This window comes from Drosophila erecta, unplaced genomic scaffold, assembly GCF_003286155.1.
Source record: "Drosophila erecta strain 14021-0224.00,06,07 unplaced genomic scaffold, DereRS2 tig00000055-arrow-pilon, whole genome shotgun sequence".
Taxonomy (NCBI): Eukaryota; Metazoa; Arthropoda; class Insecta; order Diptera; family Drosophilidae; genus Drosophila; species Drosophila erecta.
This window is the reverse complement of record NW_020825200.1, coordinates 13,567,897-13,585,904: the sequence shown is the minus strand read 5'-3', so window position 1 is coordinate 13,585,904 and position 18,008 is coordinate 13,567,897. Positions and strand designations below refer to the sequence as shown.

Below are 18,008 nucleotides of genomic sequence, written 5' to 3'. Positions count from 1 at the left end.
GGAACCAGAGATGGCACTGTGAGTCCACCCGAATATCTAAAAAGTAAAAGGTACAATTGCACATAGAGAGTGTATAATATCCATTACAGTATTCAAAAGTTGAGTATTTGGGAACAGATTTCCATTCCTTTTCAGACCGCACTTACAATAAGAGTATTAAGAAACTATTAAATGTTAATGATAATATATTAGTACTATTATTAATATTATTGTAATTTAGATATACAACATTTTTGTTAAAAGCTGTTACTCTAACAAAATCAAATAATTAGTTCATTTCTCATTTAAAAAGTAAATACAAACCTATGTTGCCTGCACGATTGCATCTCCGTCACCTGAGCAAAGCCAAGGCAAGGCCAGATCCCAGTGCTTCCTTCGCAATCTTCGTGTTATGAATCGAACAGATTTATGCAACCTGGCGAACGACATGGGCGGGTGCTGCTCCGTCTCCAGACTCCAGATCCCTGCTCCGACAATCGGTTTCTACGTTTCGCCGCTCAAGAGCATGAGGATGCGACCGCGACCGCGACATTTGGCTGCGCCATTATGAGTAATGGAGTAATGCCTGGAATTGTTTACTTGGGGGCTTTATTGGCGTCGGCATTTGGCATCGGAATGAATGTCTGTGCCTTATGGTCTTTTGTGTGTATACACACACGTATTTATTATTATATTTTTTCTTGTCTGAATTTCGTGGTCGGGGGGACTGGGAATGGTTTTATAATTGGTAAAGGGAAGTACGGATTATTGAAATGAGTTAGATATGAGTGGGCCATAAATAAGAGGATCTAGATTGCATTGTTGATTGAAATAAAATGACTAATGTATTCGAAAAAATAGTTTCATTTGAAAATTACGCTTAATGCTTATTGCTTATTGATTATTACCTAAGTTAGTTAGGTTTCGTGAATATTATCAAAAAAGTTGTGTGTTGTTTTAAAATTTAACTTTATACTTTTGTATAAGTTCAATAAATGAAAACGTTTTAAACTGAGTATTGCTTGGCATAATTTGGTGCACATAAAGTTAAAACTAAATCGAAGCACCACAAAAGTTACACCATTACTTTCATCACATTTCACGGACAATTATGTGTGATATCAATAAAGGCAGCTCTTCACTTTCTAGTTCATTCAACCCTTTCAACACACTACTGAGGGTTTTTATTTTTCGAAAAATAACCCATCAGACATTTATCTTTGCAATCGTTCCGCGAGCTTTGGCCAATCTCATGGGCAAAATCTGAAGCGAAATCTAATTTTTAATTGGCCAACAAACTGCGGACAAGGGACATTTCATGCTTATCTGCAGTACAACCAGCAATTAATCTATCTTCGGTAGAGAAGACTCTCTTAGCGGATTCTCTCTTTCTCTTGGGAGAATATATCTCTTTCGCTGCAGCTTTCGAACGAGAATCTTTGGCGCGCTCGAACAGAAACAGAATTCAGTATGCAGACAACTTTCTTCCGAATGCTTTTCTTAAAAGCAACTCGAACTTGTTGCTGAGCCTCAGTTTGAAAACAGCACGCGACGCGTTCAGAACGAGGAAACCAATCGGACCGTGGATACTGTAGTAAAAAATAAAAAGAAAACACACACATTAAAAGACTCTTCTTCGGAGACTCAAAGACTAGAAGACACTTTTTGTGGTCAAGGATGATCGAACCCTTGAGTGGCAGCGGTGAAGTGCAAGCATAAACAAACAAACAAATCTGTGGAGTTGTATTCAGTTCTTTTTTGTTTTTGTGCCCCACAGTAATAGTGGATATAAGGAAACCACAACCTAGACAGGTATGTGAACTTGCGGAAAACTCCAGGAATGCATCACTGGGAATTCTTGGTTCGTTCTTGGGGTCGTTGTTGCGGTTCTTTGTGGCCTCCCCGCTTGCTCTTTCCACACTTTGGGCATGCTAAAATTTAATAAGTGTTTTCCTCAAACCGTTTTCCTGTCGCCTCTTTTTCACGCTTTTTTTTATGTAGCTGTTCTCGTTGTTCAATTCTTTGATGCATTACCAAGGGGGGCGAATATGCAGTTGGCAAGTCGACGTTTCCCTTCTTTGCCCACAAACTTGGCAAATTCTTGCGGCACATTTCATTTATCTATTTCGCTCCCGCTGCCAAAAGCTTTTTTTCTAACGTGTCGTGTCGTGTTAACGGTATTGTTTACATGGTTAATAGAACCCACCGACTTGGTGGCCAGATAAATAAATAATAGTAGACTCACACAAAAACCTGCAGTCGGAGCCAAAAGTCCATGCTTCAGTGCACTCGTTCTTGCGGACACAGAGACAAAAGCAAAATCACACACAATCGAAAGACTCAGGCAACGAACTGGCCCCACAGGCAATGATTCCTGTGTGTTTATCTAAGTGTAATGACTGCGGTAAAACAACATATACATTTTAATTCATTTCTTGGAAGACATAATAATGCCGTGGTTTATTTATCAAATATTTCTGCACTTGCTCGCGTATTTATCAAAGCGTAAATGAAAACATGGAAATGTATATTTTATTTAACACAAACGGAAGACTGAGTCAACGAACTTTCTGGTTATTAAATAGCAAGGGTATTTAAATTATTATTATTTTATTCACTTTTATTTAATTGAATCCGAAATTAAATTCCCAACTGTATAATGGTAATCAAGTGATTCCAATTCCCTGCACATCTATGCTAATTAAATAATGCTTACCAGCTTGCGCAGGCCAATTAAAGAAGTATTCGATGACAGCAGAAGAAGCAGCTACTAAATTGCTTATTTATTAGCCAAAAGAAAATGAAATATCTGGAAACGGCATGCTAATGATGTAAACTAAGCATTTAACTGTTAAGATGCCAGCAGCGGCAAGCAAACAAAAAGAAGTCGCATCACTAGGGCACACTGTGAGAAAGGGGGGTCGGTCGGTGGCAGATGAACCCAAGGCAACGCCGACAAAAACTTAGGCGACTTCCTAAGACGAATCAAAGCCGTTACAATAGTCGCACAGCCGCAAAAAACGCACTCGGAGTTTGAAAACCGGGGAAACCAGAAGGGAGAGGACCGAGAGTGTGGAGATCAAGGGAGGGAATATAGGTTGCATTGGCTTTAATTACACTGCACAAACGGAAGGTCAAAAAATAGGTGGCAAATACAGCTTAGATTTAAAATCTGCATGGTACCAAATATATATAAATGTATAAATTTCTAAAATAATGAATTCAGAAGAATAACATTAAACAAGAAATTAAATAATATATAAAAAAAATGTTAATTTTTTGGATAAAATACTTAAACGTAATATTTAGTAACATAAATAGTACCGTTTGGCTTAATGCAGAATAGTCATTTAAAAAACATTAGCTTAGCGAGCAATTTTGATTTCTAAGAACTGCCTTGTACTTTTTCGACTCGTTCTTTGTTTCCGGTGTAAAAAAGTTCAGAGTAATCTTTTGCTACTCAGTTGTTTCTACTTTTTTGTTTAAGAAATTACCGTTTTATGTTGACAAAAAGCAAGAAGAAGCAGGCGCGGAAGAACAGGAAGAAGAAGAAGGGGAACTGGCTTAAGATTCAGCTGGGAGTTTGAGTTTGGCTTCTGTGTGATTACAGTACCGCTCCTAATGATCATCATTAGATTGCCAAGGGTTTTTTCATCCAGATGCTGCGCCGATTCTTCTGCTTCTTCTTGCCACTTCTTAGAGCTTGACGTGACGACATGCAATCGCAAAGAAGGTAAGAAGGTAGGAAGAAGAAGATGAAGCGGGCTATAACAAGCGGTAGAACAACACCAATAATATTTGATAATGCAAAGCGGAAGCTATAAAACTCGAATGTAAGACGACATTTTACGTTAGAATGCCATTAAAGCGAGCCCGAGCAGAAATTGCTAATTGCCTGCAATTGAAAATGTTAGGAAAAGAACTCAGGGAGATGAAGGAAATCTACGAGTTTGAGTCCGAAGACGGGAAGAAAGCTTCATTAGGCGATTACATATGTATGTAATAAGTCTTTAACTCGATGTCGGAATACTGCAGTTATGCGATTCAATAATTAACTTTATAAGGCGTAAACCATTTTCTAGAGCGCTTAGATCGATTTTATGCATCGATCTTAGTTTCTAATCTTAACTTCGTAAAAACTAAAGATAATTCTAATAATGTTTCTCAAATATCTTCAAAATACAATATGTGTAATCTTACCAGAAATGATCTTACAAAGTTACTCGATATTGTAAAGGTATCAAATGAACTTCCTGAATGCCCTTTGGTCATCTCGATAATCTTGCCAAAGTGTGGTGTGCCACAAATTCGATTATCAGGGCCGGGAGCTGAGCTTCGACCGCCATCTCAAGGTCGGAAAAAGTATCTTGTGTCTTGTATCTTGTATCTGGTTCTAAGCTCTCCTTTCAAGTGGAGCGCTAGAGCCCGGCCCACAGTTAGCGCAGCCACATTAGCAACATCTGATATGCCAAAAAGCACTGGGCACTTAAGGAGAGGCCCCAGTTCCCGGCCAACAACAAAAGCTGGCCCGCACGTAATCTGATATTGCAACGGTGAGGCAACCAGCAACCAGCTGAAAAAGAGTGCGCGTATCTTTAGAAGGCAGCGAAAAACTAAACCAACCTAGCCTGGCCATATGAGGAGAATCTCTTTCTTTTGTGTCGCCACTATCCGAATAACATCAGCGAAATACACGGAAAATAAACAAACTTATGGAAATTAGATATAGCTACCCCTATATAGGGGTGTTGGTCGTCCATATATGAGGCTTATATTATGTATTACGGCGACAATGAAAAATATGTGCTTCGTAATTAATCCTTTAGATTCTTGTTTATTTAACAAAACATTTAATTCGGTAAAGATTGCATATAAATGTATCAATGTTATATGATCAATGTATAAATGATATCAATGTTATTTAAAAGGACGAAATATGTGTTTGTGCTCTTTGCTCCATTCTTTAATAAAACGTAAGTCCATGTGCTTCCTTGGCTTCTGTCGGCACACTTTTTGTAACGCACTGCCAGATTAATTACCAAAGGAGAAGGAATTTCAAAAGCCATTTATTCCCTGCTAATTAACTCCGGGCTCCTCACGACGACGTGCTGCAAGAAAAAAGTCAAAGATAAAAAATTTTATGGCTCTCTTAGGTGAATTCCCCACCTGCAACACGCCCCATCCACCAGTCAAAAGACAAAATCCAAACAACAGGCCACTACTCTAAGCCAAAGTCGGGCCTTGGGTTATTTATCAGAGCTGTCAGCGGGCCATAAATTCCGACTTTTGTCACTACCATTTATGGCCTAAAGAGGTAACCAATAAAAAGTACAATTGGCTGGCGCAATGCGTTATATAAGCCCAATGTCTGCATCTGATCTAACGGTGCTTGCCTCTGGGTTCTTTCGAGGTTCTTTGGGTTCTTTGGGTTCTTTTGGGATCTTTTGGGCTTCATGGGTTTCTTGGGCTGCTTGGGTGCCTTGTTTACAAGACACCTTGACAAATGTGCCCGGAAAGAGGAAAACATTCGAGACGGAAAAACAACACGAGTCAGAAATTTGCATGGCAACTGAAATGGAAATGGGTGGAGTGAGAAGCAGCAGCGATCACAGCTCCATTGCAGTTTTATGGTGCATTGTCTTACAGCGCTAGAAAGCAGAATAAAAAAGAAAGGAATCGCCAATTGTAACAAAAGTCAGAACAAGTTTGCCACAAACTCTGTCCGGTCGTTGGCTTTGGCCTATAGAGATGCGCCTGTGATGGAATTATGATCATGTTTCGCGGCGGCTATGGACTCTACTGAACTTCACAGCAGAATTACTTGCTATGACTCAAGAAACTGGGACACATTTAAGACGGGCTCTTTAGGTATTTGAGGCACACAAAAGTGAACTGAAATCAAAACGTTGATTAAGAAAAAAAAATACATTTGACTGGAAGCCCAACAAAGGCCCATCTCTAGCAGAATGCATTCAGAATTCGCCCAAGGAGTCGCATCTTTGAATTGTGGGAAAAGTAATGCAAGGCATTGGAGCAATGGAGCACGTTCCATCTGCTGCATGATTTATGCATTATAAATCTGAACTCTATATTAATCGCGGCCTGTCATGTTGACAATTTTATTACGCTGTTCTGGCTGCATCACGAATCGATAATTTACCCGCCAATAGAAACTTTGTGCCTACAGAACCAAGCAGGGCGACATCGATTTGCCAATGGGTACTTAGGGGTATTAAGAACTATCAGTTGATTGTTTGGAGCAGTTTCGTTGTGGGTCCGCTGATGGTTTCGGCTTTTGTGAAAGGTGCTAGCTGGACGACACAAAAACCTTTCCCAGTTCTGCAGCTTTTCCTCTCTTATCCATTTGCCACAATCGTGCAGTTTGTTCTAGTTTCATTACAGTGAAGGAGAAGCTCGCAAACGACGACTTGACTTGACTTTCACCCGATCCACGTTTAGTTATCTGTCTTGCGGGCTGAGGGCTTGGCCTGCATGTAATAGCCCGATTCTGGACATTTCTAATTAACAAGTCAGCTATTACTACATTCAACTGACCGAAAGATGTTCAATTACATTTCCTGACTAATGGTACAAGCCCAGTTAGTGAATGGGTTATTCCATTATGGTTCTAGGAAGAAGACGGTGTTGGGGTGTAGATATTCTCCATTCTTCAAAAATAGGTGCAATTAGAATGAGATTTGCTGTATTTATGTAAGCCATTTATAGCCACTCAAATTTAATTATTTATTGGTACTTCTTGTAGTAGAGGCTTTATAAAGAAAGTAACAAATTCCTGTATATTTTAGTAATTATTTTGTACAATGCTACGTTCAGCTTGCGGTCCATCAGCTCTTTAGTTATTCGGAATGCTCACATTCCGACTTTGCTTTAGCACCAGCATGCGAATCGCAGCTTCCAGGAATCTGGAATTAACATGACCACTCCACGGAGGACATGGCCATCCGAAGGACCCTTCCCTAAGATCATTTGCTCCTCGTTCCGCGCCGCAAACGGCGACACCTCTTCCCCTTTTTGGCTCGTTTCTGCCTTTTCATTTAACCACTTCCGCTTGGCCAAACAGCGCGCATAAAAAAGCAAAAACACGGAGCTGCGATCTGTGCAATCGCCGATGACGAGGTGCATAAACGACGCCCATTTATTGAGCCCTCGCGGCTCTAATAACTTTGGATGGGGTGCGGGATGGGGAGTCCCCGGCTCCAGATCGTCGATCGCCGATCGTCGATCGCCGGCTGGAAATGGAGGTGGAAATCGAGGTGGAGCAGGGCCACAGGTGCTCAAGGGGCTAGGTCGAACATGTTTGACGTCCACTAAATGACAGGTATTTGTCTGCAGCCGAGGGGAACTTCGGATGGGTACACCTGGCGAAAGAGGTGCGCACAATCTTGACCTAAGACCTTTGCGATGAATTCTGAAACATTACTAATATTACGCATAAAATGGACATTTATTACCCCTTGTATGTACCAATTGCTTAAGTGGTTTCTACCAAACTTAGGCTATTAGGCTTATTGCTCTTGCACTATCAAACAACTTGCTGGCCAATTTTTTTCGTGTGCACCGCCGATGTTGAAGTAGTCGCATCAATAGAGTTGGACAGGAAAATTGTTTAAACTCCTTGGTTCTCGACTGCTTTTCTTGTACTTGCTGTGTGTTCGCAGCATATTTAATGAGCCACACATGTTGATGGCTCTGACAGCTTGTAAGCCGGGTTTTTATTTTTTGTTCAGCTACCTCAATGGCTCGAGTATTGCCGAATTTACTTTTTTGCTGTGAAGCTGAAGCGTGTTGGCATTTCTTCTATTATGATGACACGAATTTCACTCTATGATGAAGCCGCGCACACGAGCTCATATGCAAATGTGCTTATTAAAAGCATAGCAAATTGTTGAGAAAGGAAAGAGAATAACACTTCAATTCAAGAAATTACATCTACTTGCGGTGGGAAAGGTCTTGCCTACAGCTTCTTTTGTTGAAATTGATTTTGGTCTGGAATTTTATCCCAATTGATAATTTGGCTATTTGAGTACCTAGCAATAACATCCCAAGAACCTTTATGCTATTACACATAACTGACATCTTTGAAGTACACATAACCAAAGTGATATTTATTTAGTCGTGCATTAAGAACATAAAGAATGAATAAAACGTGAAGTTTTAGTTTGGCGTATTGATAGACACAATCAGCGATCTCAACTTTGCTAACTAGTGTAGTCATGCTCACGTTTCAATTCTCAATGATCGCTTATTGACTCGCACTGACTTCGATTTCTATTCGCGTTCCGTGTTCTAAGACAATTTGCAAAAGTGAAAATAGGCCCAGATCTGAATCTCGGGCGCGGTATTTCGCTTTCCATTCAGTCGACTCTTTCCGGAGCTATCCATTGTTATTAGATACTTTGCCTGGCCGAGATTTACATAATCCTAAGTGCTAGTTGAGCTTCTTTGAGCCACGATCGTTCGGTGAAAGTTGTTACAAATTATAAGTTTAGAATGCGCCCAAAAATATGCCCAGTAGTCACAAAACAAAGGCCAGATCCACAGATCTGGAGTGGAAAACAACGCAAAATGCTGCACTCGACTTGGCGTTGGCTTTTCGCCTTTCACAAATCAACGTCCAAATATGGCGGGAGTGCTCTCCATCGCCTTCCCGAAAAGACAGATAAATAAATCTGTCAGTGGGGCGTTGCTACTGTGTCAAATGGTCAGACGGGCCAACAAAGTATCTATCAGATACGAATGCTCAATACCCAATTTTATTGTTGTCGAATCGATGTCACGGCTACAGTGCCACTTGGAGCTCTTTTCTGGCTCAAATAGAGAATTTATTGTCGACCAAGTGGTTTTGTGGCGTTTCGATACAGTCGAACTAGTCAATTGGGTTGATTTCTTGTGTCTTCACTTTTGCTAAATACTGATGTTACACTCGGCTGAGAAGCTGACTGTGCTCTTAATGACTAAATTACACACTTCATTTATTTTCAAGTTTAAGGTGGAATATATTTTAGAGCTTCTAATGAGTTAACCGTTTCTATTCCTTTACCATGGAATTATGGAATATTATTTTTAAAAATGTTTTGAGTATATTTAATTCATACCTAACAGGTAAACTGCTATATAATACCCATGTTTAACAGTCAGAAAACTTTTTAACTTTCGAAGGGAAAATTCTTGAATTCTGGAACAGAATGCCACTTCTTTATTGATCACACTTTTATTTTGATCATTTACAGTTCCTTGCTAGATTCAGCTTTCAAAAGCATTGTAAAATGCCTTCTTTACAAACCCATCCAACTAGGTTAGTGAAACCGAAACCCTAAAGACTTTTAATTTCTTCGAAATTCGAGTAAACTGGGTTGATGAAGCCGAGCGAAACTCTTCACTGTGATTAACTAATCGAGCAATCAGGGTCTTTTAATCTCAACACTTTCGCTCAAAGCCCGGTGGCAGTCTATAAATGACTTGATTAATTTGGCGCAGTGTATGCTCGGGCCAAAATAAAAAATAAAGAGAGTAAATAAATAAAGCTGTCCGGGCGTAATTACTTGGCCCCATTAAAGAGGTTCTTCTGCTGGACACCTGAGTGGCATTTGCTCCCACAGCCTCGCTTTCTTTCGGTTCTGTTCTCCTTGGTTTGGTTTGGTTCGGTTTGGCTTGGTTTGGTATTGTCTTTGGCCATGTAATTACCGTAATTTATTTATGAGGCGACTGGGCTTACACACGTTCTGAATATGGCTGAATCACCATAGAATTTCTAGATAGTATCTGCGAGTGCGTGGAAAAATATGGAATTATGTTGGCCCCAGGGCAAATTGCTTTTGGAAAATGTGTAATTAAGCAGGCGATTTTCACCAACTGCAGTTTCTTTTGCAGGTCCTAGGGCAATCTCCGCGAAAGAGAGATTTCGCCTCGATCCAGCCAGCAATTTCAGTGTTCTAAGCCTCCATTTTCATGGCCAAGTACACGACACTGGCATGCAAATGAGCCGCAGCCACAAGTGGCTCTCAATTAAAAGCAGAGTCAAGCGCAACAAAATAAAAGTCAACTGCAGCTGATTTATTGTGTGAAACTGAAATTCTCTGGGTCTGATTCGGTGACTTCTGCTCGTTTCGTGCCTCGTGAAAGTTTCTCTAGCATAGATCTCCTGTGGCCCGGCATTCAGATAATGACTTGATTAAAAGTTGTCATGAGAACCAACTGCCACTAAATTGTGCAAGGCCAAAAGCAGACCCACCAGTCCGGTATGCAAAGAGAGCTCCAATTAAGCGAAGAAGCTCTTCTCCACATGGCAGAGTGGGTTCCTGCTGCGATCACTGGGGGTATGGCCCCTGGATGGCTTTTTCCGACTCCACTACATATTTCAAATGAATCGTTCAATCTAGTTGCCTGAAAACCTCAAATGAAAATATTTTATGCATCTCATATAGGGAATTCAGTCAAAACAGAAATAGGTTAGGTGTCATTGAGGTTTCAAGTCACAGTTTCTATTATTGAATCAGTTTTAGGAACAGTTTCTATTAATTAAATCAGTTTTAGGAACAGTTTCTATTAATTAAATCAGTTTTTGGGAACAGTTTCTATTAGTTAAATCCATTTTTGGGAACAGTTTCTTTAGTTAAATCCATTTTTGGGAACATTTTCTAATAACTAAACCAATTTTTAGGAACAGTTTCTAATAATTGAACCAGTTTTTAGGAACAGTTTCTAATAATTAAATCAAATGAAATAAATTTTCTATAAGTTTAATAATTATATGTACATTTAGACGCATATTCCTATTAGCATTCCTACTTTAATTCATATGAATTATCGTAACTTCCTTGAAAAAACATTTTAAATATTTTACTTCATCATTAATTTATCATTACGAATTTTGTCAGGGTATCAAATCCTTCTCCATCCCACAAGCGGAAAATCCCCCGGTTCTTTCCAGACTTTTCGTTTCCATTTGCATGCCAGTGAGTTTTCGCTGCTAATCACGTTCCTAATGAAAGTGGCTGCAGTGGCCAGTTCGGAGTGCTCCGCTCCGTCCAACGATTCTGTGGCTTGTTGTTAGTTGCATGTTGTGTGTTGTGTGTTGTGTGTTTCTGTGTTGTTAGTTAGCTTTTGGCTGCTGACCGCTGGACTGGGGAGTTGGTTCTGGGAGAACTCGGTGGCCAGAAGTCTGGCAGTCGGTGGATCTTGTGCTGGCAATGACCGCCATTCGCCGGGCTTTATTTGATTTTCATGTTTGTTTGGCTGTTTTCCAGTTGTTGCGTTTGCATGCAACTCGCGTCTGGCTTTCTGGACTTGGAGGAGTGTGAAGTGGAGGCTTCTTCAGACCAGTTTTCTTGTGTCCCTCTTGTTTTGAGTGTTGCTATTTATGACTGCGACTTGGTATCGCTGCCCCCCTCGTTTTGTGTATTTATTGATGGATTTTGGCAGCATTTGCGTTTGGCCCATTTCCGTGCGCCAATTTATGCCAAACTCTCGAAGTGCAGTGGATAAACAAAGCGATAAAGTTGTGTGAAATTATTGCGGAATTAAGTTGGTTACTCTGAGAAATCTGTTTTGTGTTCAGCTGTTTTTTGTTGAAAGTTTATAGTCTTAGGGTGAAAGATTTATATGCATTGATCTTAGCAAGGGCTCAACATCAAGGGATATTAAACTTATGTTTTATTACCGGTAAGCTTAAGTAGTGTTATTAATAATCCAAAAGAAGCTTATTTGATTAAGACCCGAACACGAAATGGCTTGCCTGTATTTGAAACTAGAAATTAGCTCCGACTTTTTCATGAGTACACATATAAATATCTCCATTTCCCGAGTTAGACTGTCATAACTTCAGTTTCTACCTGAGTGCCGTCTTACTTAATCTGAATCTTCACAATCCCTCGCACATCGCGTACTTGTAGTACGCATGTGGCTTTGGCTCAGTGGAAAGGTTTATGCAAATAAAGTTGTTTGCCCCGGCAACCTGTTGCATAGTTTCGCTAACATTATTCAACATCGCACTACCCACTAATGACCAGCACTTACCCACATCTCGTCTTTCTCCGTATCTTTGCAGCTGCGAAGCGAACAAATTTTCCTTCCTTGCCGCCGTATATAAATATATGGTTCATTAAAAGTGTGGCAGAACTTTGGCACTGGCGACAGGTAACGAGCGACGACCTGTGGCAATGCTCGAGCAAATTGTGCGGGTAATTTCCAGCTCGGTTTAATTTGGTCTAAGTCGCAGCCAAATGGGCATGCGCACCGTTGGCCGCCGCTGTCATTCGAAAGTTGCCTCTGCGTGACACACATTTCGGAGCATTAGAAGCATTCGACTGGCAGACAAGTTGGAGCTCTGCCCTGCCGCATCTGCTGGGAGATATACGCATCTGTAGAGGAGCATATACATACGTGGGCATACCCAAGGGGTACCTCGGCAACCTCAACAACCAGGGGACTCTGCGCGGGCCGGCCCAAGTCCAAAGTCGCCACTGTTGCATTATTCATGCTCTGCGGCGGCATCCACGTCCACTGCTACGCAACGGGAACGGGATCGGGATCGGGAACGGAATCCACGAACGAAGATGACGCTGCGCTTAGTCAGCATTTTGTCGGCGGCATTACTGCTCCTATGGCCCGCACAGCTGGATGCATTTATCACACCGAATACAGGTGAGTTCGGGGCTAGCGGATAATGTCTGTGAAATGTGTGGCATTGGGTGAGATGGTTGCATCTCTGCGGCGGATGATAGCTGATAAAGTGGAAAATTTCCTATGCAACGATGATTTCAGACTTATTAGTCTAGCTATAGAAACCATTTCAAAACATAGTTTAGCATCTATATACGTATACTAATTTCAAATTTGCTGCATTCATGTCAGGCTGCCATCACAATGGCACTTGGTTCGCGGACAAATCGGTGGTGCCCAGCATGGAGAAGTGTCTGAATTGCCAGTGCAACCGTAGGACGCTAGTGTGTCGTCTGAAGGTGTGTCCCGAAATGCCAATGCCACCGCCCAGGGGCTGTGTGGTGGTCCAGAAGAAGAGCTCCTGCTGCCCGTATCTTTCCTGCGCTAGACTGGATGCGTTCTACAAGATACCCACCAAGCGCCGCATCATCGCCTATCTGGATCACTACGAGAGGGAGTCCATCGACCGGGTGGTCAACGATAACATGCTGCAGAGACGATCCGATGATTCTGACACGGATATGTTTGGTATGCACTATATACAAGTAGTATTTTATATCGCAAGGTTCCTAAAGTTAATTTCCTGTTTTACAGTTTGTGTGAAGAATGGCACTGTCTACAAGTCGGGATCTGCCATGTCATCTTCAAACTTGTGCAGCTACTGCTATTGCATAGGTAAAAGATATAGTTATAACATCATTAATTAAATTACTAGTTTTCTTTTTTGCCCAATAGGTGGCACCGAGAAGTGTGTGAAGCCCAAGTGCATGCTGCCCGTGGAGGGTTGCAAGCCCATATTTGTGGACTCCACCTGCTGTCCCGTGAGATACGATTGCAGCAGCAAGACGTCGGGCAAATCCTCCCAAGAGGTGCGCTACAGGAAGACCTCGAACAAGCACTTTCTGCGCATGTCCCAGCGCCTGCAGCGCAATCGAGGCTGCACTGTAGGTGCCCAGTTCTACGCAGAGGGTCAGAAGATGCGATCGGATGCGGACAGGCCCTGCGACATATGCTTCTGTATCCGGGGCACCAGGCGATGTGCTCCCAAGAAGTGCTCGCCGGCTCTGAAGAACTGCATTCCGGTGGTGCCGAAGGGTCAGTGCTGTCCATCGAGTTACGATTGTGGCAGTCAGCGGGATTATCGTCGGTCGCACAACTCCCGGCAGTTTAATCTGTATAATATGCTGTTTGGCAAGGAGGAACCGGAGCAGCAGGAGACAGCCTTAATACCCCAGAATTCCATGGCCGAGAGGTATCCACACGATCGTCATCCCACGAGGGCAGCTCTGGGGAATCCCCTGGAGGTCAGTAGCGAAAAGAGCATTATGGACACACTTCGCGAAGGCCTGGAGTTCATAGATGGCAATAACAACAAAATGTTGGCCAATAACTTGGACCTTGTGGGCATAAGAACCACCCAGTCACCGCCTCTGATGAGAACGGAATCCAGTGAGGAGGTGAGCAGTACTACGGCACTAAGCTTCCTGGACCTGCTCCTGGGTCCCAATGCGGAATCCACGAGCCACGATGAACTACGGCAACCAGAATCCACTACGCCCAAAAACACACTCTCCTGGATGGATATACTCTTGGGACCGGATGAAGAGGAGCTCGGCCCCAAAACAGAAGCCTATTTGGAGACTAGTACCACTCTAAACCAACCAGATGGGTTCAGTCCTTCAACGAACAGCATAAAACGTATTGCAGAAGACTTTGACGAGCAATTGGACAATGGAGAAATGGCTGTGGGTGAACTGCCGGCGGAGGCCCAACAAATTGGCATCGCGAATGCTGGAATATGGCCAACACCAGCTACGGAAGTAATGCCCCCTCCAAAAGAGGAACCGAGTCTATTCAATGTCTTAATTGATGGCTTGTCTGGAATACTCGAAGAACCACTCAATCAAACCTCCAGCTCCACAAGTACCACAACTACCACTGAGAAACCAACCACTCTGCCTGCACCACCCATGTTTCGACCATTGCCAAGTGGCAAGCCCGTTCACACACGAATCAACTCCAAGCTGGCAAACCTCACAGTGACACCGCCCATGTTGGTGGTGACTAGCAAATATGGTCAGCCGGTGACCCATCGGACGTCAAATAAGAGGGTCAATGCAACCACTAGTGCTACGATAGCCAAAAGCACAGAAACACCAAGTACAAGCACCACCCAGCGAACCAAAGTAGATGCCACCATTAAAACCACAGCTAAGCCGAGTTCTACGGTGAAACCCAAGTCGAAGACCACTAGAAAAACCACTACTACTCCAAAACCTACAACTGCAAGACCTACAACTCCGAAACCTACTACTCCAAAACCTACTACTCCAAAACCTACAGCGCCAAAACCTTCCACAACAAAGCCCACTACTCCAAAGCCAACTTCTGCAAAACCCGCACCGCCACCGAAACCCCCAACTCAAAGACCCACAACTCCGATACCTTCCACTGCGAAACCCACTACAACCACAAGCACCACCAGCACCACAACAAAAGCCATCATTCGCACCACCAGCAAGCCAAAATTCAAGCCAAAACCCAAGCCCTATGTTACTAGTACTCCGAAACCGCTGGTGATCGAAACCAATCCGAGTATCCTGGAGGCTGAGCCACTGGACACCAATGGTGAGCCCACACTGCCTCCCAGTCTGCCCAACCTGAAGATTATACCATTCCTCCCAACCGATGCTGTGGATACGGCTCCCAAGGAGCAGTATCCCACCAACTTCTATCAGCAGAAGGTGGCTTCGGATAAGATGGACGTGGTTGGCTATGATACCATGGAGGACACGGTGGCTCTATACTCGCAGTCCCAGCCGGATCAGGCTGCCTACAAGTACAAGTTCAACGTGGAAGTGCCAGCCGCGGAAGCTGCTCCAGAGCCAGTGGTTCATGTGGGTGGGAAATACGAAGGAAGTGCGGCCTACGTTAACTTCGACTTCGAAAGTCCTGTGGTGCCACCTCCTCACAGCGGATTCTCGCCGCCCACCGAAACGGAGGGCGGATTCATGCCCAAGGAACCGCTGGTTATCGATGGCGAAGTCCTGCAGGAGCACGTCACCTCGAGTGGAATCAGCGGCCCCCTTGATAACTTCCATGTGACACAGCACATTATCGACATCACAGGTTCGGGAGCTCATGAAAATGATACTGCTTCTATAGGTGAGTGGATCATCATATCTTTTATGGTTGCATTTAAAGCTTTTAAAAGGTTTGCTGTTCGCGCTTTCCGCTGAAATGAATTGCAATTATTTAAAATATGAAACTAAACTAGCACATCAAACTATTAATTAATGAAAGAATTGCCTCCATCCAGATTTAACTGAAGATGTCCACTGGTTTTCCCCCTTTTTCAGAAATCACCACTCCCGACCCCTTCAAAGATGTCATACACACAGAGCCGTCGCCCAATCTCGATGAACTAATCGTTGACAAGGCGAACAAAAAGCCGATTGAAGAGCACATTGAGACCGTCACCTACAGTGTAAGCAATTCAACAGCCTCCTCCCAATCCTCACCTGCAACTGGCACAACCAGCACCTCCGGCACATCCACAACAACGACAACGACAACGACAACGGAAAAGGAAGCCCCCGTGATAGATAAATATGAAATCAATAAATTGGATAAGCTCTTGGATGAGCTGCTCGGTTTGGAGTTGTCCAAAGAGGATGCGGCGAGCAGCACAGTGCCTGCATTTAAGCAACTGCCTACGGCAGCGCCAACGACGGCAAAGTCAACAGCAGCAACAGCAACTGCAGCAACAGCAACAGCAGCAACAGCAACAGCAACAGCAACTGCATCAAGCACGGCAGCAACATCAACAACAGGTCGACCAACAGTGATGACACGTGCTCCGGCCAAAAAGGGAAACGGCAAGACGAAAAACAAACAGACCACCGGCAATAGACGCAAAGTCCAGAGTGGCACGCGACGCCAAAGTACACCGGCAACCACTCGATCCCCGCCAGCAGCGACATCAGCGGCATCAGCGACATCAGCGGCATCAACAGCGTCAACAGCCGCGGGGCAGGCCACAACAACGGGCAGCACTCTGCATCCATTTTTAAACTCACCGTTCGACAAATTACCCTTCATGGACGCCAGCTATGAGGTAAAACCGCACAGATTGCAACCACAGCAGCAGCAGCAGCAGCAACATGAGCAGCCACCGCAGCAGCAATTCCACCATTACCAACATGCAACACGACCGTCGACAGCAGCCCCACCAGCTGCACCATCCTCCCCGGAGGATGTGCCCCAGGATGCGGGTTCGGGTTCGGGTTCCAGTTCGGGCGGAGTGGGCGGACTTCCGGGTGGCGATGATCCGCTCGGCCAGCTGAAGCTGGCGGGCTGCAACATATACGGACGCATGTATCGGGTGGGTCGCATTATCGTGGAGTTATCCAGCCAGTGCCTGGAATGCAAGTGCACCGAGGTGGGCGTCAAGTGCGGCCCATTAGACTGTTAATTTAGATATTCCCCCATGATTGTAGTCCCCATGAAGTCTGTAGAGGTTAAGTGTCAGTTTGTAGCAGTAGCTTTTAGTTCGCATGCTAATCCCTAGCTGTATCGTACTACAGGGTAGCTTAGGCCTCCTCCACACCCTAAGTTGTATTATAGAAAAGAGATCACATTCACATATTTAAGATAGATACTTAGCATGGCATTTATAACATACACATAATTATTAGGCTATAAATAGATAAGTACACGAAATATATTTAATAAAATGAACAAATTAATCAACAAAACTAAATATTTCTTTGAAAAGGGGCTGATTAAAAGTCAACAGCATCTTTTCTGCCAAGCCAACAAATTGGGCTAAAAAAAAAAGTTTGATCGCATTTCAACCTTGTGACTAATAAAAAATTGCTAGTTTGGGGAAATGATTTTACGAATTGTGTTGAATTTAATTGCCCATCAAGATTATTATGGAGTCCATGACTTTAAATTCAACATTCCTGTCTCTGTCAGCAATAATTGGCCACAACCCCTCGATGAGTAATTAATTACATCTATAGAAACTTATTCAGTTAGCAAGTATAGGCCAATTAAATGTGTGGCAAGTGAAGAGCACATAAAAACAAGCCATAAAACACAGACCACCCTTTATGAGGTGTAAAATTAATGTTTATGCATAACACCAAAATTAAACATGACCATCGATGAAAGAATAATAAGTTTTCAACGGATTTTGCGACCAAATAAAAGAGACAGTCCATAACAGTAGCAAACTGAAAAAATTGGCTATTCAGTTAAGGACTGTTGGATTGCCAGAATATTAAATAGTCAAATGAGTTGTGGAGCTTATTCGCATTGCTTAATGAGTTCATCAAATTTTA

At 43.0% G+C, this 18,008-nt stretch overlaps 1 protein-coding gene across 1 annotated transcript; it reads left to right on the top strand.

Annotated features, from left to right (window-relative positions):
- Positions 1–1,512: 1,512 nt before the first annotated feature.
- LOC6541463 (proteoglycan 4) lies at positions 1,513–17,417 on the top strand. The gene is made up of 6 exons (XM_001969722.3): positions 1,513–1,791; positions 12,047–12,642; positions 12,853–13,188; positions 13,255–13,335; positions 13,396–15,825; positions 16,020–17,417. Exons 2-6 carry the CDS (start codon positions 12,555–12,557, stop codon positions 17,132–17,134), a joined length of 4,050 nt encoding a protein of 1,349 aa, XP_001969758.1. The 5' UTR covers positions 1,513–1,791; positions 12,047–12,554; the 3' UTR covers positions 17,135–17,417.
- The last annotated feature ends 591 nt before the right edge of the window (positions 17,418–18,008 follow it).

Excerpts from the sequence above, each read along its gene's own strand:
- LOC6541463 (XM_001969722.3), top strand. The coding sequence starts at position 12,555 with ATGACGCTGCGCTTAGTCAGCATTTTGTCGGCGGCATTACTGCTCCTA. Across the intron at positions 12,643-12,852 it reads ATTTATCACACCGAATACAG|GCTGCCATCACAATGGCACT; the intron begins GTGAGTTCGGGG and ends CATTCATGTCAG. Across the intron at positions 15,826-16,019 it reads AAATGATACTGCTTCTATAG|AAATCACCACTCCCGACCCC; the intron begins GTGAGTGGATCA and ends CCCCTTTTTCAG.